This window comes from Platalea leucorodia, assembly GCF_965183815.1.
Source record: "Platalea leucorodia genome assembly, chromosome: 9".
In the NCBI taxonomy this organism is placed as follows: domain Eukaryota; kingdom Metazoa; phylum Chordata; class Aves; order Pelecaniformes; family Threskiornithidae; genus Platalea; species Platalea leucorodia.
In genome coordinates, this window is record NC_138831.1 from 19,738,944 (window position 1) to 19,762,239 (window position 23,296).

At 43.9% G+C, this 23,296-nt stretch overlaps 1 protein-coding gene across 1 annotated transcript in view; it reads right to left on the reverse strand.

The window, feature by feature from the left end:
- CACNA2D2 (calcium voltage-gated channel auxiliary subunit alpha2delta 2) overlaps positions 1 to 22,981 on the reverse strand; it is a 202,312-nt gene extending 179,331 nt beyond the window's left edge. The window contains exon 1 of the mRNA XM_082322200.1: positions 22,900 to 22,981. Coding sequence (XP_082178326.1) covers positions 22,900 to 22,980 — 81 coding nt within the window. The 5' untranslated portion in view covers position 22,981. The remainder of the gene's footprint in view (positions 1 to 22,899) is intronic.
- Between the last annotated feature and the right edge of the window lie 315 nt (positions 22,982 to 23,296).

Sequence of the window (23,296 nt, forward strand, 5' to 3'; positions counted from 1 at the left end):
ACGCACACACTTGCAGCAAGGGAAAGACAACAGGAGAAATGGCTTCAGCAGGAGTTCATTACACTTGTTTATCTTCATTTTGCCTGTAACAGATGAACAGCATAATGGCTTTGGCTTTCCTGGATGCCACAAACCCAGAAACATCCTAATGAAAAATAAATGTATTTACAGGGAGACGTCAAAACAGCCCAAGACAAGTCAAAGTAATGTGCCTGCGTTGGGAACGAGTGCTTTTATTTCATCGTCCCTCCATGGCCTTCAAGCAGATCACGCAGCGGAGAGAGATAAATATTTTAAATAGCGACACTTCAGCGATGCACGGTTGTGCAAGACAGGGAATAATTAGAAAATAAATTACTTTTTTTTAGCACGGTAATTCCAAATGTTGAATGAATTAGATTGCTTGACAAACTCCAGACCCATTTCAATATCGAGGGTCCTATCCAAGGAGATACAGGGAACCTGGCCTTCAAAAAGAAGCCAAAATACAAATAAATGCAGCTTAGAGAAAGTGTTTAAGATCTGCCTGGCAACCTCCATAAATTTAAAAGATGGAAGGTTTCTTCTGGCCTCACACCAACAGTTTGGTCTAAAAATAGGTTAATCTTCCCGAGAGCAAAGGAGCCATCATCAACACAACGCGCTGACTGCACGCACGTACCTCCTGCCCCCCACAGCGACACACTGCTGCCCTGGGCAGGCACGGTCACACGGGTGCACAAAGGCTGTTGAACTTATTCACTAACAGCCAAATCCCCTTCTTTAATCCACCCCATGGAAGTCCACGGTGCCGTCAGCCGATCTGCTGCACTGAGCAAGGAGAGTTGTTGTGATTACTTGGAACAGTCTCTCCTTGCTTCATTTTTTGGAAGACCATTTGCGTAGATGCAAATGTGTTTTTCCCCAATCCTGATTAATTATACAAATGTATGGCTATACAGGTTGTGATGAATATGCACACGCGCACTTTATTGTTGTGCTGACAGAGCATATTGCTTATTTGGGGAAAATAGTGAGATTTTCACTTGTTCCAGTAAAGAGGATTATATAATCTCTCCTCTCTTGTCCCCTCTTTCTTTGTCTGATTTCTGATTTAACTTGTTGGATGGGTTTATACCTGACTTATGCAGACATATGGAGACAGTCATTTATAAACTTCTGAAAACTACGGCTAGAATGCTTCTAGAGAAAAGTCATTCAAATTCAGGAAAACAGCGCATTAGTCGGTGCAGGGTTGTGTCTTCTTAATGTCCCTGTGTGGGCTGTACAAACACAAACCTATCTCCCGTACAGGCACACACACACCAGACATTGCTGGTTAATTCAAATTAATTGTTTAAGGACCTGCTAAAAGAAGCTATAAAGCCAGAGGCGATTTTGCCCACCAACAGCTTTCAGTTACAATAAACGTATGTTAAGCTAGAGCTAAGTGGGAAGGGTACTTACCAATTCAAACATGAGAAAACCCCTACAAATCCTAAGGATTTGCCATTTGTCTCCAAAAAAGCATTATAAAGCAGAGCAGGCATATCAGTAATTTGGGGTGAAATATTTAAAAGCAACTGTGCAAGGACATGCATGATGAAATCAGGAAATCTGACGTTTTAATGCTAGACTGAAAGAAAAGTTAGCAATATCTGCAACTTGAAATGCACAATGAAACCATCCAAAAAATTAAATTGTGCAGTAGTTACATAATGTGAGACTTTTTTTTCTTTTAATATATTATGTTTTGAAATATATTACTTAACTTGGGTTCTTAAACCTTAAGCACAATTGTTATGTTTTTGCTTAATACTATTAAAAGAAGTGAGAGTAGTAACTTTCAGTATGAAGATAACGATGAAATAACCACAGTTAATTTAAAAAAAAAATATTGAACTCTCACATGATTCAATGAATTCTAACAAGAGTAGACAAATGGTAATAGTTTGTGAGAGGGCAGAATTGAGATTTCTTTTGTTTTTATCCAAGAACTCCTTAGTCTAACAGAACTATACATCATAACAGGTGTTCTTAATTGTGCAAATCCTGAGTTCAGAACTGACCATTGGAACTGCAACACTCTGTTCAGATTGCACAGTATTTCCCTGAAGAATGTCCTTTGTTTTCAAAATTATTAAAAAAAAAAAGTAATCAAGTAGCCCAAGGAGGAATTTGCAATGCAATATTTTTTAGCACTTTGAAGTTAAGCATCAATCTCAAGCCATTTAAAAAAATGCTTTTAAAGGCAAAGCTACTAACACATAAAAGCTGGGGGAAGTAACAACAGCATAAAAGCTGAATTTGCAGCTGTTTTGTACCACTAGAGCAGCTAAAGCGAACTCATGAATCTGGCCTTTAATTTGTAATTGATTTTATGACTTCGCAGTGAGCACGGGAACACAGGTCTCTATGTAGGAGGGGAGCAGGGAGAGATCAGTCCTCCAGACTTGACACCTTTGTGTTTTCAGAGCTCCCCACTCAGCCTTTTAGCCCCCGACCATCGCCGCTGCGGCACACAGTGGGGCACAGCAGCTCTACCTTTAAAGACAGCAGATATGTGGTCTACCGCTGTACAAGCAGTCATGGCGCACACCTCGCCTGCATCAGCCATGAGTCATTAGAACAAATGCATTGCACACAAGTTACCTGTAGAGGAGGTCTAATGTAACATCAGTCCCCACTTTGTAGGTGCTATGCTGCTGACTTGACTTCCTTGTATCCGAGTAATTAGATACATCAATCTTTAATAATTTAACCAAAGTATGACTTGGTTGCCCCAAATACAGCCTATACCAAGCTTCCAGTTGCAGCTATAGAAAATTTGTCTTCATTACCTTGTTGTTATTATCATTTGGAACATAGAAAAAACTAAGACAAATTCCTGAAAGGACCTGATAATTAATAACCAATCTTGTTCAGATTTGCTTATCGACTTTCAGAAAATTCCTTCACCCATAGTCCCAAGTACTACACACTTGGATGCTATGCTATATTTTCACATTAAAAAGACTATGAACTTAGATTTTAAATAAAATACTTCTAGTCTCCCATAGCTTTGGTACAAGGGATCACCACCTGTAGCTGTTGGCTAAGACTTTGTACTGAGAGGGTGAAGTCAATGCTGTACAGCTGGGAACTATAGCACCAAGAAGGTTTTAATTATTTATTATTTTTATAAGTCACCACCAGTCTTCAGTCTCTGGTGCTAGACAGAGCATACCAGAAGACACAGTAAGAGAGCTGGTCCTACTGACATCTATCAACCATCACTGGTTTGTCTGAGCTGGCGGTGTGCTTTGTTCAGGACACGGGGAAAGCCTGGGAAAAGCTGGTCTGCCTCCTTTTGCTTTAAATGAGTGAGGTATAAATATAGAAGCCTTGGAAAGGTGCCTCGAGTTTGCTGCACTGCAATTGCCATAACAATTGGATTATGATCCTTATTTATCCTCATTGACAAAGTAATTGAGTTTGGTCAGCTGGATCTCTTCCCTTCCTAGGCAATGACAGATGGGTGACACAGCCCCAGGTCTCCCAGGAAGGCAGCAGAGGTCTGGCTCTGGCTGACATGCAGTGATCTCCAGGGCGCTCCCTCAGACAGTTTGGATGATCCTGTTGATCCACCACTTGCCGAGTCCCTCTAGCTACAGAAATTACAGCTGTGAACTGTTCTTCAGAAGAGGTGGCAGAACAGATGCAAGAATGATTCCCCTGCAGACCATGGACATGACACAGTTCCATCCCGAATGCTACACCCTTCTGTTGAGCTGGAGCAAACAAAAGGGCAGAGATGAAGAGAGTCCCCCACCTCTCAGTTAACTCAGTGCCATGGAATTCCTCTGAATGGTTTAAAAGCTATCTAGGTTTTCTAGACAAATAGCCAGACAGGCAAGAAGACCTCTATAAATAAAAGAAATTATCTGCCACCAGAATCATTGGAGTTACATGTATAATGGGTGGGGTGGCATAGGGGTGAAGATGGGTTTTGGGGTGCCAGAGGTAGGGGAAGATTTGAACAAGAGTTCTAGTATTATTCTTGGAGAAGACTTGTTCTGCCATGGTGTAGGGTGCCTCAATATTTGACCAAAACATCTTTAAGTAAATCCAAAGCATAGAAAAAATAAGAAGGAAAAAGCAATGACAAATGCCATCAAGCAGTAATAGTCAAAACAAAATCCAACGGTCTCCTCCATGAGGTGTTATTCTATTATGGCATCATCTATATAGGAAAAGAGATCGAAAGAAAGAGAAGCAGGAGTAACAAGATTCCTAAAACACCTCCAGACATCTCAAAGCATCAAGATGCCACTTGATAACAGCTAGTGTCAGGACAGGAGAAACGAATAGCAAACAGGAAGGATTCACTGGGGAAAACGCCCAGACCAAATGCAACAAGCTTGAGACTGTAGCAACTGCAGTTGAATTTCTAAGCATCTGTTAGACAACAGACATATGTGAACAGGAGCCACCTGTGAGAATCAGAGGATACTGAGGCAACCATTGCTGTACCGCTCCTCTCCCTTCTGCTCCCAACACTGAAAATACCATGAGCAGGAACTGCAATTGCAATTTGAAGTACCCTCAGCTCACGGGTGCAATGCTCAGAGAAGGACATCTGAGGGAGAAGACAAACAAAAACCTGCTATAAGGGGTAAGGGAGAAACTAGGAGGAACACTACACATTTAGAAGAGAACAGATCTGCAACAGATATGTATTATAAGACCATGGCAAAATAGATGGAAAGAAAGAAATACTGTAAATATTCTACAGCACATACAAGCAGCCCTAGAGATGTACCAGAACAAATACAGAGGAAGAAATTATTACATATAGCTAACAGAGATCCACATTAGGAATGGTATTACAAGAAAGATTACCTCTGTCAAAGTCAGCCCCTGGAGACCTTCTTAGGCTAATGTTTGTCCTCAACAGCTGCTCTTAAGGTCCTTATGAAATAGGGACACCTCTTCTTTCAGCACTGATTTCACTTCTGCTCAGTCTTTCATGAGAAAAATAACTAAAATTGAGGCAGACCAAAACAACTAGAAGCAGCTTGAGCCTTAAACCCCCATTTAGAAGCTGGGGGGAGGGGGGGAGGAAAGATTTAAGTGAGTTCACATGTGTGATTTTTCCAAGGTTTGCTGGATGTCTATGAAGAGGGTCATAATAGCACACGAAGAAGCTGAAACTAGAAATCTGCCAAAATGTACTTTTCTATGAATGCTAGCAAAGTAGTGCAAAGCCCTGCTGTGCCCAAAGTTTTTCTTTACTTTCAGTTCAGGCTAATTTCTACCTATTGAGTGTCAACTTCAAAACATGAATTACAAAACGCTCACAGCATGCTTATTTTTCTTTTGGTTTCCTCTTAAAAATAACCAACAGTGTGCAATTTGTCCCTAGATTTTTCTGTGGCAGGTGTTACTAACATTCATCAAATGTGAATTTGGAAATCCTCACTGTGGGAGGGAAGTCCATCAATATATTTCTACACCAGGGTGACGCACAGAGATCAAGGACCTACCCAGGCTCATAGAACAGTCTCAAGACAGAGACAGGACCCGACAACAGCCGTCCTGACCAACTACCTTCTACCTGCATCACAAAACTTTTTCCTTCCTTTTGCCAGCAAATCAGCTCAAGTTTGTGCCCTATCTGGACTAACTGAAACTTCACAGACCTACTGATTCAGAAATAAATTTTCTATTTGTCATGATATCCTAAACCAAATGCCATGCGAGGGAAAAAGGTCAAAAATCAAGCGGGATGTGTGATTCCTCCAGATGCAAGTGGCTTACTTGGATAACGAACAGCCCAGGAAGCTCTACGACATTCTCATGCCATAGAAATGCTTAGATAAATGTTTCTGTCTACCTCATTACAGCAATAATAGGAAAGTCACTATGTGATTTTTCTCTTCACTCTATTGCAAGGGTTAAAGCTAGCCACAAAGTTTAGACTGGGATGCTGAGGGCTGTTCAGATGACAAGCTTTTTGTTCATTTCAGATTTGGGCTTGAGCACAAGTGTTATGCACTACAACAGCAATAGTATATAATGAATTGATTTTTTTTTTCTGTATAATAGTTTCCCTTTAAAAAACAATTTTTGCTTTCTGATGAAATATGTAGACATGTGCACTATAACTGTCATTGGTTCCCAAGAAAACAATAATCCAGCATGGAATATAGAATTTGCAAGTTAACAAGGACCTACACTTCTTCAAAGTTTTTGTTTTGGTTTTCCTTTTTTAAACCAGTCAATGAGCCACTTCTAAATGAAACAAATCTTGTTAATGAGAAACTCATGTTGGAAAAAAAAAATTATATTCTATTCTACCCTTCTGCATTTTACTATGAATGTGCTTCTCTTTTGTGCACGTCCCCCCAATTTTCCCTTGTCCATTTTCAAAAGGATTCATCCACATGCTTGCACTTTGGAAATGCTAAGAGCACATTTAAATGGGGGATGGACAGCTATTATCACCATCAATATCTATGCAACCAGTAATTTTGGTAAATCAAACCTCCAGCCCCAAAGCATTGCTTTTTAATTACAGGGACCACTGAGTATTTTTATTTTGTTCAACAGAGGTGCTGAATGACTTACCTCGTGTTTTTCTTTCCTTTGAAGCACAACACGCAAAATAAACCAGTGGAGAGAGGACTTGGATTATCAGACCAAACTGCCTAAATTCTTACTTTTCCTCCTGCTTTGTTTTGAATGTGTTCAAGTGACTGCAGGAGATCCTGTGCACAGAGGGCTGCAACTGAGGCACCAGAGAGAGGTTCCTGCATATACAGCATTACAGCATATTGCCAGAGCAAACCAGCTGCTGAAGTGAAGAATTCAGCTTTACCCCTACCACACATTTGAAAGTTATTTGCAGACGGATTTTTACAGGTTTGTTTGTTATTCCAAATCATATGGTAAGCTGCTTTTGCCAATACTTCAGCTTATCCATATCGCAGAGTACAGTTCCTGGATGCTCGTGAACTGAGTGACAAGGCTTTGGAGGTGCCCTCTGCAGTGTCATGTAAGACCATCTAAGACTATCTCTACCATCTGGCTGAAGAAATCCAACAACCAGAAGCTGACACACTGGTCTTGCAAAAAAACCAAAAAACAACAACAACAAAAAAACCCACAGAAACAAAAAACCCAAAACCAATCACCAACCAACCCACCCACCCCAAGAAGACAAAACCACATACTTCACATGAAGCAACCGCAAGTGGACTCTGATAAGATCAACCTGTAGCTTTATTCAGGCAGCTGGAGCTTGTTCAAGTAAGTGCCTAGACAAATACATTCAGTGTTAACTGTGAAAATGTTGGAGCACCACAGATTCAAGCATCTAACTTTTGCCACTTCCAGCACAGCAGTGGCACTCAGGAGAAAGCTCATAGTCAAATAGAAATACAGTATCTGCAGTAAAATACATACAAAATTACCAGGAAAGTAATTGCTTTTGGTATAAATGGTCTTCTTCAAAGTTTTCTCTAGCATAGAAGTCCCTTCAAAAAGAACAAGAATAAATTTACTGCATATGAATTTATTCAAAGCTAGTAGATTCAATATAATGAAATCCTCCTAAGTAAATATCTGATAAAGAAGCAAACGCTTAGCACTTGACCCCAGGAGCTGGGATTTCTTGACACGTGGCTGTAATGCAAAGCAGCAGGAACCTCAGGACTGCTGGCATAGAGGAGTTAAGCAAGGAAGATCCTGAAGACAAGAGGGCTTGACTCCTGGGAGGCGTCGAGGCAGATGGCACGGTGCACGGAGCCACGCAGGGGTAGGGACAGCCCACACTTCAGTTCCCAAGCTGCCAGAAGATGTTCTCTTTTCTCTGCAGAGGACACTGCAAAAGCCCCCTAACTCACAACCCATGCTCTACCCTTCCTTTGCCAAGAGCTACGAGAGACCCTGCGTGCATCTAGAATGATGACTTTTGCTGAGTTTTCCCCCAGACTTTTGTCTCATTGCCCTAGATGTGAGTAGCAGCACACTTTCATTTTCCCTACACAGTCAGATGCTCCTTGAGAGAAGAACTGTATTAGTCTGTTAAATAAGAAAGGTAAAGAAGGTGCCATTCAGTTGCATCAAAGGATCTTCACTCCCATGACACTTAAGCCTTGTCCAGAGCGTTGTCTCTCTTACCAGACATCCCACCGGCTCAGGAGCTGAAGGGCCGTGGTGCCCTGCAAGGCATTGCAAGTACCCTACTCTGCCATTCAGTGGGCTCCCTTGTCCTTAGGATAGGATTCCCTCTGCTGCAGGTCCTCCCACATCCCAGCTTCACTGCTCATGCAACAAACACCACAGGAGTCCTGTTGCTTATGGGCACTAGCTGGGGTGGCAAAACCTGCTCCTGTAGAAATAACTGAGACCAAGGGCCAAACCCATGGTGACCACTTTCTTTGTACGTACGGTATATCATAGAAGACGAAATGCAAAAGCTCCCTGAATTCATGTTATCTCTGCATACAGCATGTCACTTAATTGCCCAGAAAAGCCTCTTGGAGAAGCATATGGGAAGTTTTCCCATGAAAAATGACAGTGCTCAAAGTCTTTTCTAGCTAGAAACCACTCAACAGTATCTATCACTACTGACATCTGGGACATAAGCTTCAAAGCAGTTAATTTACAATTTTAGCTAGAGCCAGTTTCCCATAGAAAATGATATCCAAAGTAGATAATTGTTATTCCAGAAAGCAGAATCATTAGAAGAGCAAAAAGGTAAAGAAGCAGCCCATGCAGTAATTAGAGAGCACTGCTGCCACTCCATGCATCAACTCTGCCAGCACTCAGGTCACAGTAACTTCTAGTGCAAACCCTTGACCACCCCTGTCCATATCAACATCCGCGCTCCGACCCTCCTCGCGAGTGCTGGTGCCCGTTTATCTCCCTCTACGTAACCTCACATCAGACAGGTGGGATGGTGCAGTCCTACAGCCTAGAAGCACCACTCTGCCACAGACCACGTATGTGAGGGTTTCTCCTACAGTACCCAGACCTGCTGTCCTGGTTTCAGCTGGGATAGAGTTAATTTTCTTCTTAGTAGCTGGTATAATGCTGTGCTTTGGATGTAGGATGAGAATAATGTTGATAACACACTGATGTTTTGGTTGCTGCTGAGTAGTGTTCATACTAGTCAAGGACTTCTCAGCTTCCCATGCTCTGCCGGGTGCATGGGGGGCTGGGAGGGAGCACAGCCAGGACAGCTGACCCAGACTGGCCAAAGGGCCACTCCATACCATATGATGTCATGCTCAGTATAGAAGCTGGGGGAAGAAGGAGGGAGGGGGGGACATTTGGCATGATGGTGTTTGTCTTCACAAGTAACCATTACATGTGATGGAGCCCTGCTTTCCTCAGGATGGCTGAACACCTGCCTGCTGATGGGAAGTAGTGAATGAATTTCTTGCTTTGCTTGCGCACGCGGCTTTTGCTTTACCTATTAAACTGTCTTTATCTCAACCCATGAGTTTTCTCACTTTTAGTCTTCCAATTCTCTCCCCCATCCCACCAGGGAGGAGTGATCGAGCAGCTGTGTGGGGCTTAGTTGCTGGCTGGGGTTAAACCATGACACCTGCCAAAGCTGCATTTAGGATTGCTGATGACCCCCCCTCTTTGGCCTCCCACATTACTGGACTTTTAAGGCAATGCTTCTACAAGCTATTCTACAACATACTGCAATGCCTCTAAAAGCTTATCATGAACAACCACCAAGACAGGCCCCCAGCTAGGTCCCAAGCCAGAAAAATAAAGCCTGTGTGCATGTCTGTTGGTACAACTGCAGATCACCTTTAGCACTGAGCTCAGGCTTCTCAGCTGTGCTAATTAATTGCTTAAGGAGTTCTCACTGTCTCACCATGATGCAGAGCGAGCAGCCATTCACACTCCTCCACTCGCTGCCGCAGTCACGTTACCTGCTCTGTCTCAAGGAGCTACTAAGGCTGGTCTCCCCATCTGTCCTTTTTACAGACACCATGCACCCCTGCTCCGTCTCTGCAAGCAATAACTGTAAAGAGCCAATTCACAGCAAGACTGTAGAAGCAAATGCTTCCTCTGTCTTCATCACTTCCCCATCTCTGTCACCCCAGCAATTAGCAGGAGCTTCAATCCTCCTGCAGGGTTTCTAACCACACCAACAGTCTTGGGGCAATGCTTGTTTCTTAGCCTGTTGTCCCACATCCGTTTGGCACTTCCAGCTGCCGAGAACACATGCAAGGACCTTCTGCCTAACACACAGCTTCCCCCAGACACTCGTTTACTGAATTCAGAGTGCTCACCCCTACCATACCCATATAAATCTTATGGTGATGGACAACAGAAAAAAACCCTGCTAACCCCCCCAAAATCTGCTGCAATAAGGCCCCTGAAGGGGCTGAGTAACTCCACTACATCATTTGTCTGTGAATCCTTTCCCCAGTCCTTTCCAGTGGCTCCAATACTCTTTCCAGTTCATGAGGCTAGGACCCACGATAATCCTAATCCTACAGGCTAAAAGCATATGATTTCCCCCTACTAACACCATTCCTGGGGATGCCCAGACAGTAAAAGACCTGTAAAAAGATTCCACAGTCCTGTCAAGCGGGACATGGTCCAGAAATCACATGCCACTTCACAGGCTGACAGGTGGACACCCAATGTAAAACAAAACCCAATCCTATTTCGTGACTGCACCTGGGCAGTAACTAGCTTTTGTTTAAAAACTGCTACCCTCATTTCCCAGTCTTGCCTTCAGAGTTGTATGAGGAACAGTGCTGGTTATTTTTCAGAGGTAAACCAACACTAAATCAAACTTGATGGTAGCTTAATGACTCCCATCAGCAAGTCTGCACAGAGCAGACCAGTGACCTCAAGCCAGTGTCCGACTGAAGGGCATTCGCATCGCTGTAGGCACAGTCACAGCAGGGGCTACGCACCGTAGCACACCTTCCACATACACAGGTATCTTCTTCTGCCGGCAAGAATGGTTGTAACTTGCACTGGGTATCAGCATATGTTTTAGAAATGAATCATATTGTAACCAATATGTTAGGAAGACAGGCCAGACTCCTGGAAGAGTGGGGCTAGGAGACGGTTTCTGCTAGCAGAGTGCTTTCAGCTTGAGGTTTGCATTGAAGTTGTTATATCTACAGCTGTGATAAAAAAAAAATCCTTCTTTAATACTGTTTTGCAATAGCAGGAGAAGCCGGATTCCTTATTGAGTTGTGTAAGCAGAGAGGCCAAGCCTAGAAGTGCTGAAAAACTGCAATTCCCTACCCTCCTTCAGGATGCTGCAGGTCAAGGTGGAAGTAGAATGGCAAGTACGTTTGCCCTGATGCTGCTGGATCCTACTCCCTGGGCTGCCATTTGGGCATCTTTCATGACCACTAAACTCACTTTTAAAAGAAAAAGGAGGTTTTATTAGAAAGTTAGTGGACGATGCAAATGTCAGAGTGAAAAATGCAGAGAAAGGTTAAGGTTTAGGTTTTGTTTTTTGTTTTTGTTTTTTTTTGGTTTTGTTTTGGGGTTTTTTTTGTGTGGTTTTTTTTTTTTTTTTTTGATACAGCTGCACTGGAGGTGAATGAACACCAGAGCGTTTTGATTTCCTGCCTGGTTTCAATAAATGTTGCACTCCCAGGCACCCAAGGGACTGCTGTGGTTTGTCAAAACCAATTAATTTTCTTCCACAGAATGCTTCAGGCACCTCAGAATGTCGTTCGAGAGCTAGCACACATCTAAGGAGGAGGGAAAGCTAGCAATCAACTGCTGCTCAGGCTCTGCATCAGGAGCACAGCCCTCCAAACTCACACTCACCACCAGCAGAGGCAAGGCAAGAACGAAGGCATATCACCTGGTCATGGGAGGGAGCTGAGGCCAGAGCCAAAGAGAAAATACCACATTATAAACGGTATGAATATAAACAAGCTGCCACTTGTGAAACATGCCAGAAAGAAGTCTCCTAAGGGACAATTCAAAGCTGAAGTTTGTCTCTTTTACTTGTATTTCCTGGGATCCATTGCTCAGTGCTAATAGATGTAGTAACGAGCCAGAAGTGACAAACTGAACAGCTGATATTAAGGAAGACATTTGGAAGATAAGCCTTAGAGTTGGGATTCACAGGTTCCCTCCCCAGCCCTCCACCAGACTCACTGTGCAGAGTAAGGATTTCCCTCACCCAAGCCTCAATTTACTAACTTACAGTGGGCAGACTGTTATGTTTTCCTTCTCTTCTGTATTGAGATGTAAGAGCAAACTTGTTTGCAAGTAATTTTAATAATCAGCCATGAAATGCACTAGATGTTAGCATGGTATTATCATGCTATGATTTCTTTTTCAATGAACACCAAGACACTGAGAGTTTAAGAATACATTGGAGCTATCATTTATACTCAGAATCAGACGTACACTGTATAGATGCTATGAATACCCTCTTTATGTAGATACCTCATGTCAGATAATTATCACTGGACGTAAAGTGGGCATCTTTTCCCTTCTACAAAAGGCAGGGACGGAGAAGAATGTTTTCTTGCATGCTAGGACTCTGCAAAAGGGCCTGAAGACAAAAGACAGTTCGAATTTTAAACATTTTGTCTTGAGCACCGTAGGTTCACAGGCAAATCCCTGCTAGAGCAGGAAATGGAAACAACAGCTGATGTTCCCAACAAGCGCTATGGTAAGGCCCAGCCTACTCACAATGCCCAGGGGAACTGGGAACCAAGGCTCCTCTGAAGATCCCAGGTCCCTAATCTCAGGTCCAGCGTCATCCTTGCTGGACCACTGACAAAAACAGAAACAAAGAACTTCCAAAATTAAAAGTGACAGCATGCTGAGCAGTGAAGTGAGCTTTACAGTGTAACAAATCTTTAGAAGAACGAGGAATAAATCCGCCTTTCTTTCTTTTTCTGTTCACCAACCATGGTATCTTCAATGACCTACTTGTTTTTAAAAGTAATCCAACATTTACCATTACAATCTTCTTTGCTCCTCAAGTCACATAAACCCCCTGCTGTCTCCTCCTTCTCTATTTACCTGGCCTTACAGTCACAGCAGGGAACTGAAAATCTGCTCCCTGCCTCCTAGCTACAAGCAAAGGCTTCACTTCGGCATCCAACAGATAACAACTAATACTACTGCTTAAACAATCCCTAGAGTGCCTCCTCTGACACATACAAACGTCTCGATCCTGCCACCAGTCCGAGACACATCACCCAGACATTTAGGGAACCACCCTGGTAGAAACAGCCATGCCTCTCATTCACAGCATCTCTTTGCCCAGGCAAATCTCATGTTTCATTCAGACAGGATTTTTCTCTGCGCTCTTACTTACTATTTAATATTTATACTATGGTCAGTGTCCAAAAAGCATGACGCTATTGGTTATGGTAGGTGCTGAACAAACACATACTAAATCTGTCTTGGATGCTTACAGGTGTGAAAGGTCAGTTTGAAAAGGGAAAAAAGTCAATAAAATCTGAGGCCCAGTGAATAACTGAATCACAAGGACCAGACACAAATGTAAATCCTGCAAAAGGAAACAGAAATCCTCCAAAAAATATATCAAAACAGAGAAGAGATGCTCCACTTATGTCAGTTGACACTGATCAGCCTGAGAGCAACAGAAGGGAGAGGAGAATCCATAACCATTAGCATCACCTTCCTGCTACATTTCCTCCTTAACGTGTTCATCTTTCTGCCTTCATTCCCTCTGCTTTGGATATGACCTCTCAAACTATGAGAGGGCCTGGCTTATCCGTAAAACACAAGAGAGTATGGTTTTCTTCAAGCTCATTGTATGCAGCATCATCAAAGTTAGCTGCAAAGGATGCAAGTGTTGGAAAGCTACAGAACCCTGAAGGTTACTAAAACCTGGAGTCTCCCAAGAGGCAGTTCCTCCTGAAAGCAGAGCCATCTCTTTCCATAAAGCAACAGCAAACCACAGCTTTAATCATAGCACAGGTCCTCAGTCTTTGAGCAAAGCTCTCCTATATAAGCACATCACCTGGACTTCAATGAGGAAGACAAGGCTGATCTAATATCAGACTCCACTCTCTCTCCCTCCCTTACAATAATATTTTAACTCTAAATAATTAAAAGGGAATAAGTACCTATAAAACCAGCAGAATCATTGAAGGCCACCAGGTCAGCATGGCTGGGTGTTTGAAATAAGGGGCTCATTCAAGTTATTCACATCAGATGTCAAAGGTGATCTGTTGTAATGAGAAACGATAAATATGATCACTTAACATGCAGGCTCGCAGCTGCAATCTACCAGGTTGAAGTCACACTAGAACACAAAACCCACAACTGTGCCCTTGACAAGTCACCTCCACCATGTCCTCCCCACCTTCCCAAGCCCTCCTGCATTTCTACATACAGAACAAAGGAGATATGACACATCTTATTGCTTCCTCCATACAATAACCCAGAGTATTTAATGACAGCTTCCTTCTTTAAACCTTTTAGCACAACTGCGTATTTCAGCGCTGGCAGTTGCAGGCTCCTCCACAGTCCAGTATTTGGAAGCAGTTGATCAGCCGCATGAAAACCAGGATTCGGCAGTGTCCGATACCAAGCATTTGCTTGACAAACCTACTAGGAAGAGAAATGCAAACTCCACAGCCTGAAGCATTTCAAGTTGACGGGGCACTTACAGTCTATAAATAATATTTAAAATCTGAAACTACGATGGAATACGTATACACATTTTCTATTGTTTTGTATCTTGATCAGCAATAGAGTTGCATTTTTGGTTATCAGCTCTGCTCACAGGAGACTGAATCCCAGGCTATATCAATTCCCCTGTGAATGTAAAGGAAAAGAACCATCTGGAGAGAATAATAAAACAATTAACTTTCCATTAAAGAATAATCTATGTATGTTTTTAAAGAGGCAAAAACTTTAATGATCTCCACCTAATTATTCATCCTGCATTCTGGCAGGATTAGTTTGGATTTTGTCTTGCTTCATTTTTTAAATGCATAGGTAAAGATTTAGCCTGGAACGGATGTGGGGACCACCCAGGGTCCTTCAGTCAGGGACAGGACAACCTGGCTGAGGGAGGTTTCCAGACACTTCGAGCAAGGTCCCATTGTTCCCATGGGTTCATACAGCTGTGTAATGGCAACACCATCAATTTTAAGAGTTTGAATATTCATGAGGATCTTACAAACATGGTTATTGACTGGCTTGGTACATCAGCTACGTTTTTGGACACTTAGTGCAGAGTAGCGCACTCAGGAGATGCATGCACCTGAACATCAGTCTGTTGAATGCTGGGCTCATTTAACTTGTCACTGACAGCAATATAAATCAGAAATGACTCCATAAAACTCAACAGCAATCCCTTCTGATTTTGCTAACTCACCAACTAGCTGCAAGTGTATTTTCTTTACAAAGTAATTCTGTAAAGTGAAAAGGTTCAAAGCAAGGGCTTTAAGAACTATTACTATGCCTGTTACCCTTCTAAGCACATACCCCTCTAAGGACCCGCTGGCTGTATGCATGATGGAGAACAGTCCAGGCTGCACCACACGTTTGTTATGCAGACTTGCTGAGCTTAACCACCTGCCTCAGTTTCCCAGTGGATAATACTAATGAGCTACTAAGTGTGCGCACCTGCACTTCATTCCAGTTTACATAGTGCTTTCCAGCCATGGCTCTCAAACATTTGGAAAGGACCAAATATAGTTTAGGCTAAAATTAACCAGAACATAAATACCAGAATTCAACCACTCGGATCACTCCTTTAGAAAACCTACCTAGGACTCTGGGCTTTCCAGCATGAGAACTCGCACACTGAAGAGCTGGTAAATAGCGAGATAGTGCCCAGGCAATCCTTTGCTACTATTTATTGACCGACTGATTGAGATCAGGCTCTGTGATAGAGTGCAGGCAAGTTTATCCGCCCCCACCCTGCAAGCTACTAAGTTTTATGATCTGAAAAAGTCATTTAAAAAACCCCATAAACCTGACACACAAACTAACAAACTAGTCACACCTGAGCCCTGCTGGAAAAATCCCTGCCTCAGCTTCCAAATGTTGCAGAACATTTTAATTGACAGCTTCTGCATAAATGGAGCAAGTTTTGAATCCAAGAGCCTAAGGCATTTTAGCCTCTCAGACTTCTACCCTACTCTTCCCCTACAACTGTAAGTGCCCATCTTCCTCTGCTAAATAAACAAATAAATAAATAAATATATGCACACCCCAATCTCTCAAAGCAGGGCTCCTGCATCTGCCAACAGGCTGTACACTGCATCGGCACAATGGCTCTGGTGCAGGATCTGCACCACCCACTGGAAAGGATTTAACGAGGGGTGCTAACGTCACACACTGAGCAGCCACATACAGCTATAAATTATTCATACACATTACTCTAATTATGCAAATGTACTAAAAGCTGGAGCATATGTTTCCCTGACATCTCCCAGTACGGATACAATATGGTTCTAGTAGAGAGAAAGAGTGAGAAGTAAGATGATGGGTGTAAGGGGGCTAACAATGGCAAATACTGGCCCATGCAAAGGGTGACAGAGGATCTCCCTTCTCCAACCAAGCTGCTGCAAGGCTAAGGACATTTAAATGCTCCTCCTTGATAATATATTGTTGGCTTTGCACTCAGTGGTGAACAGAGTGCTGAGGCTGCTGAACGGCCCAGGCAGATTAAAATAAACCCAAGCAGTTTGGAACAGGAATGTGTTTATCTGGCATCGCACACTTCCTCTTATCAAACATGAGGAGCAGGGGAGGGCACAGCAATGGTGTGCGGAAGCAGGCTGTGTGCACGCTGGTAGGAGAGGGGGAGGGAAAAGGGGGAGAGGAACAGCAAGGATCAGACGGATAATGCATGAGCTTGGCAACCAAGAGCATAGAGCTCTGGGAACCAAGAGCATGGAACCATCATCTTGCTGGGATACAGAGTCCATACTCTTGGTCAGCCCCGAGACAGGCACTAGCTGTTGGAAAACTCAGTTAGGTCCTTTCTCCCTTGCAGCATTTGGAAGAAAGCAGGCATTCAGAGCTGCTGTAGCATAAGCAGCTGGCTGCATGTGTTGCCCAAGCTTTGGGCTCAAACTCCTTCTCTCAACACTGTTGAGCACAATGCAGTCACTGGGCATCACTCGTCTCCCACTCTGGAGGCTGGTGGTGACTCCTCAGAAGGAAAAGGCCAGATGCACGCTGTAATGGCGTTTTGAAGTCCAAACTATGGATTATGGTACTGGATTGAATATCAGAAGATTAGCATTTTATTCCCAACTCTGCCATGTCTAAGGACCACATCACTGTCCTTCTGTAATGTCCATCTGACAGAGCCCTTTGGAAGCAGATGTGCTCCTCAGACACTGTGTGCAGAGGACTGTGCAGGGGGGGCTCTGATTCTCTAGCATCGTTCATTTAAAGTCCCATAAACACCTTCCAAATTCTCCAGCCCTACTGAAGGACCAGGTGTTTCTATACCCAGAGAAAACAAAAGAGCAAATTAAACATCATGTAATACCACAGCTACATGGAAGATTTAGGCTATGCTACTATTATGCCAGTAGTTACCCAAGATCAAAAAGGTTGAACAGAAAACCTTGGCAGCTCCTTTGATAAGAGCATGTCTTACCTCCTAGCACTCGCAGTAAAGGGACTCTCTAGCTCTGTACCAGCAGTCTTGTAAAGGATGCACTCACACAGCCACGTGAAGCACTCAGTACTGCAGAGACCCCATCACAGGAGGAGTGCTAGTGACTGCAGTAATATAGACTGTGGATGCCACTTCAGCTTTTCAGATCCAAGCCAAAACTCTGCTAGTATGCTATTTTTTTTAATCCAAGTTCTTGTTTGTGCACAGCTCAACCACAGTTCCTCACCCGTGGCTGCCTCAACTCCAAGGATGGCCATGCTTTGAAAACAAAAGGTGACGTATCAGAGAAGCAGCGCTGAGCAGAAGGGACAGGCAGGCTGCAGGTGATGCTGCGAGGCAGACAAAGGTGGGGACGCCTGCACAGATCCTGGTCACTCTGCCCCAAGCCCTGGCCAGCAGGATTTGTCCTTCCCTTTCACAAAAGACCAGATGAATGAACCGCAGCACTTCTGCCAGGCAGAGATGCCAAACGGGCAAAACAAAGCTGAGGAAACAGCACAAGATAGCAAGCAAGAATAAAAGACAGAGAAATGAAAAATCCACTGAAGTAAAATAAGATGTTGATTACAAGAACCAAGTCCAGCCACTTCTGCTCTGCCACATTCAGCAAAGCCCTTGTGGGTAGCAGGCTGCATCCCAAAGGGCACCCTCTCCCTGGGCTCATTCTCCTCTCCGTGCAGTCACACGTGCTGAGGACCAAGCACAGCTCATGCAGCAGTTTGCTGCCTGCCCAGCTCTGCCAGCAAGCTGCTCACCACGCCCCACCCTGGGCTCAGGTTTGGGGCCATCTGGACCTTTATGAACTGGGCGTTTCCTCACCACCAAGGCCAGCAGTATCCATATCTTCCAGTCATACACCAGTGAGGCAGATCCAGACATTATCTCTTGACTTCCCTCAGTAGCCCAGAGGAAAGGGCAGGAGGGTGCAAAAACAGCTTGCCAGACTTGAAGCTCTGTTCATCCAAACCACCGATAGGAGAGCAGATGCAGCATGGGTCCAGCTCTGCCGCTCACCCTGCCCCTGCTAAAGCCTGTCTGTCGAGCAGGGAAAGGCTGCATTGCCACTGCGCAGGTGAGTGCTCATCCCTGCTCCTGAAGTGGTCCTCAGGAAGGACAGTCAGAGAGAAGAGCAGAAAGGAAGACGGCACAGAAAAGGGGGCTCAGCACTTACACCACTTCATTTTTCCCCATCTCATTCTGAAGGCTTTGGCTTCCTCAGTAGTTGTTAGCAAGGGAACAAGCCCATTAACAGGCAGCCACAGATAAAAGGTACTAGAGGAGGACAAGGAGATGGTCCAACCAGCTAGCTGCTCACCTCAGGAGACATAGGATCAAACACAATTTAGGTAACAAGCCAGAGGAGACTTGCAACCTCAGCCTGGCTATCCAGCAAGGGGGGTTTAAAAACACCCAGGGGAGCTGCTCAGCAAGACACAAAACCCAGTGGCATGCGCGGCTCTGCTGCTGTTGGTCCCACCGCAAGCGCTGGCAAAGCAGGACGCTGGCAGGTTGGGACAGGGCTGCAGCAGCATGGGAAATCTCTCTCAACCACAGAGTCTATCCCGGAGCAGGTTTTGCAACATGAAGAAACCATCTAGGCTGGAAACAGGCTGAAATTTAAAGAATTTCAACTTATTCAGCTAGCATTTTAGGGTTCCACATATCATTGTGCCAGTCAGAGTTAAATTAGCAATGATTTGTGCTCTCAGTTATTTCTGGTGAGCCACAAAGGAGGCGAGGACAATGAGGCAAAGCAACATGCCCTAATCTCCGAGTGCTGGGATTTGTTTTGAGGTACACCAGGAGCAACCGGCCAGCCAACACGATGCTGCACCACAAGCACCAAGGGCTGAATGCTGACTCCACTGGGCAGAGAATCAGCTCAGCAAGGCCATGGTCCTCCCTACAGCCCCAAGCCCACAGTCTGTTCAGATATTTGTGGAGCCCCACCACAGCCAGTCTGACCGATGGGGACATTTGCACTTCAGCGTTTTCAGGGTCTGGACTTCAGAAGAGAAATGAGGTGGTGTCTCACAGCTGAAAGGCGAGCCCATGGCACAACACCCCTTTGCACCTCACAGCTTCTCACCCTCCTCTGTAGTTGCTACGGAAAAACACTCCACTTGAGCAAGGAAGCATCTGAATGGTGTAAGCTTGAATAATCTCCCTAGGGGAAGCATACGAGATGACTGCCTGTCCACCCTGCAGGAGAGGAGGGAAGCAGGAGCATTTGACATTTAGTACCCCAACTCTAGGAAATGACTGAAGAGTTAAAAAAAAAAAAAAAAAAAAAAAAAATCATTCTTGGGTGGGCAGCACTCCAGCAAGATAAAATATTCAGCACTATTATGTTCCTGGACACCATACTTCTGACAATAAATTTCATGCCTCATATGCCACAACAGTTACACGATTTCAGTCAATAACCAAAGAACAGGTCCACATCCTTTCACAGCAACCCAAGAAAAAAAATATTCATAAGTAAACCTGACAAACCTCAGAGGAGGGTATTTTTATTATTATTTACTGGTCTGTTACTTTGATAGTCAGGCCTGAACTGGAAAGGGAAGATCCACTTCTGGCATGGCACCACCTCCAGTGCTTACAGGCTTCATAGACCCATGAGAGCTGGCAGTGGGACCCACCGCCTGCACAGCAGACCCCACCGAGTTCAAAAGGGCCAGTTTTGTCTTTGGTGACACTGAGGCATTTTTTTCCCCTACTTCTAATATCACTCCCTATACACTATGTACTAGAAGCCCCCCTCTGCAGACACTTTGAACATCCCAGGCTAACATGGCAACCCCAAAGAACATCAGCAAGTTGGCAAAAAAAAGGCTCTACTTGTCCAATTTTTCTTTATCATTCCTGCCCCACATGGACCTATTCTTGCTTAATAATAAACCTCCTGAGAAATCTCAGTGGGTGGGATTCACTTCCAGCTAGACAGACATTTCAGCTCCCACTGCTCCTCAGGCAGTGGCTTTCCCTTCTCCCCTGAGCCTGCTCGCTCTGTGTCGGAGCGCACCACAGCTCTGCGGGTTGGTACTGGACTCCCAACACCCACATCCTGATTGCAAGGCAGCACGATGATGGAGCGAGGTGAACTACAAGGTCCAAGTCATTGCCCAGGTAGTGCCCTTTACAAGAAGGGAAGCACGTACCAAGTCCCAACCTTAAGAATTAGTTGCCACCCTCTAAATTTTGAGTGTGGTTGCAGCAGAATACTTTTTTTTTTATCCATGTCTCAGAGTGGGTTACAGTACCACTTTATGACATTAAACAGCTCCCATACTGCAACCCAGATGAACCTGTATGCAACTGGTGGGTAAGAGGACTCCCTGCAAGTACAGCTCCGCGTTCTTCAGGATGAAGCACTCTGTGCTCACATCAGTGAAGCTATGCTAGTTTGCACTAGCAAGCAATGTGGTCTTTAAGTGTCATTCACTTGATATTGCATTTATGAATCAAACCCGAACTCCACATCCCAAGTTCCTCCCTGAAGATCCACAGACAGCCTCTACTAGTCCTTTCTAGTGTTTTAATGGCTGCAAGCTGGAATTTTCCGTAGCTCATTTCTTGGCTTCAGGTGGTTTATGCGTTCACCAGATAAAACAATTGTGCACAGCTCTCTCCCTTCACAAGAAGGTTCCAAAACCGATTTCAAAAAACACCTTCAATCCCTCTGTAGTCAGCTTATCTGGTATTAATCCATTAAAGTGATACACTATGTTCTATCAGAAGAATTAAACAGAAAAAGTGGGAAGCTCTCTTACCTGTAATTGACTGACTGGCCAATAGGAGTCAAGTGCTGGCAAATTGGAGGTGTAATTTCTATTTAATTATGGCATTAAAAAAATTACATGATATACCTAGTTAACATGCAAAGGAGCAAAATCAAAGCTAATAAGAATAAATTGTAAGAGAGGACATGTACAAAATGTAGTAGCAGTCTTTATTTTTCAAATGTGCTGTGCTAAAGAGTATGCTGGCTGCTGCGCCTATGTATTGCCTGGAAAACTTGCATCCCCAGCTCTGATTCTAAGACCCTGCCAACATGCAAACCTGCATTGCACAATGCATGGATACAATCAAAAATATTTGTTAAAACCCAAGTGGTGTACATGCCTTTCATGCTGCACGTGAAGTTTATATCAATCCAGCTGAAGTTCAGTTGAAATGTATGCAAGCAAAGCCCAGATACATCATTCTAGAGCTTGAATATGAACGCAAATGAATGGATGAACTATGAAGAGTTTTGCAAGCCTTCAGTTAAATTAATTTTAAAACGCATTTAAAAGAAAATAGTGCAACTTCTGTGTTTAGACAATGGGTTACAACCAACAGTATAAAACATGAACAGTTCTCTTGAAGCCAGTATAGCTACTAGTGTAAGACAGTAAGAGGCCCATAAATCATTGGCATCTGAGAAGAACATGCCACTGCCATGAGAAAACACAAATACACACCATGCTTTTTTCTGGGGCAACATATTTATCATGCTAGAGAAGCCTATCTTCTTTAGATTAACACCATAACCCTAACTTCAAATTATGCTATTTCAAAACAGCTAGTCAGCACAACGGTGTTGGGAAGGGGAAACAGGGTCTTACTGGGGAGAGGAAACAGGGAAGGTCTTAAAGACCCTTTGATCCACAAACCTAACAAACCATGACGAAGCCATTCTGTAACTGCCCTAACCCAACCCAGAGCGCTGCTGCCAGGAAAAGAGGAGGTCTGGCTTCTGCAGCCTGCTGTACCCAGGCCCTGGTGCTAAGTCAGGGAGCAGGAGGCAGATGCCAGCATCAGTAACAGGGTTTTGTTTTGTGCACTTAGAAACAGAAGGCAAACAAGAACTACCGTTTTACCCATAATGTATATTTAAAAACACAGAGCTTCCAACGGCTAGTCAAATCATCCTTTGAACATTTCCTGCTTTGTCAACAGAAGTTTAAAATTAAAACACAAACCAAACTACCTTCAATCCCTGGAGGAAAGGTTAGTTGGATTTAAGATGTGTTTAGTGTGTCATATAGAAAAAAAAAAAAAACACAGGTACATGCTCAGATAGCAGTGACATGCAGCCCAAGAGACAGATACAAAACACACTCACTCCCACACACTCGATAAATGCATCAAATTGACCAGCAACCAGAAGCACAGCCAGCCATGACCCTGCACATGGAGTGAGCCAAGAGCATGACTTATTGCAAGTGATCACACAGGTGATTTCTGCAGATGAGAACATTCATTGCCACAAGGAAGGCAGCACAGGTAAAAGACAGACAGCTTACCCCTCTGAGCTGCTGGACTCCACCAAATATCCTCATCACTCCATCAATCTCCTGCTCCAGCCTCCTGGCCCAGTACTGCATACTGCAAGAGACGGAGAGACAGAGAGAAAGAGAAAGGGAGAGAAAGAAAGAAAGAGTGAGAGCCCTGACACTTCGCAGATAAGCAAGGCAATTGAAGGGAGAGGGAGGAAATCGGTGCCCTCGGCTAAGTTAACTGCTCTCTTTCTGCAGCACCGGGTGCAGGCAGAATACCAAGAACATGCGGCTTGGAGAATTACAGCTGGGGCAGGTTTTAAACTTCAAGACTTCAAAATTTATGCACAGGGCACCACAGATAGAAAAGGTACAACCAAAATTGCAAGGCATGTTTTTTTTGTTTTTCCCTTCTTACATAAAC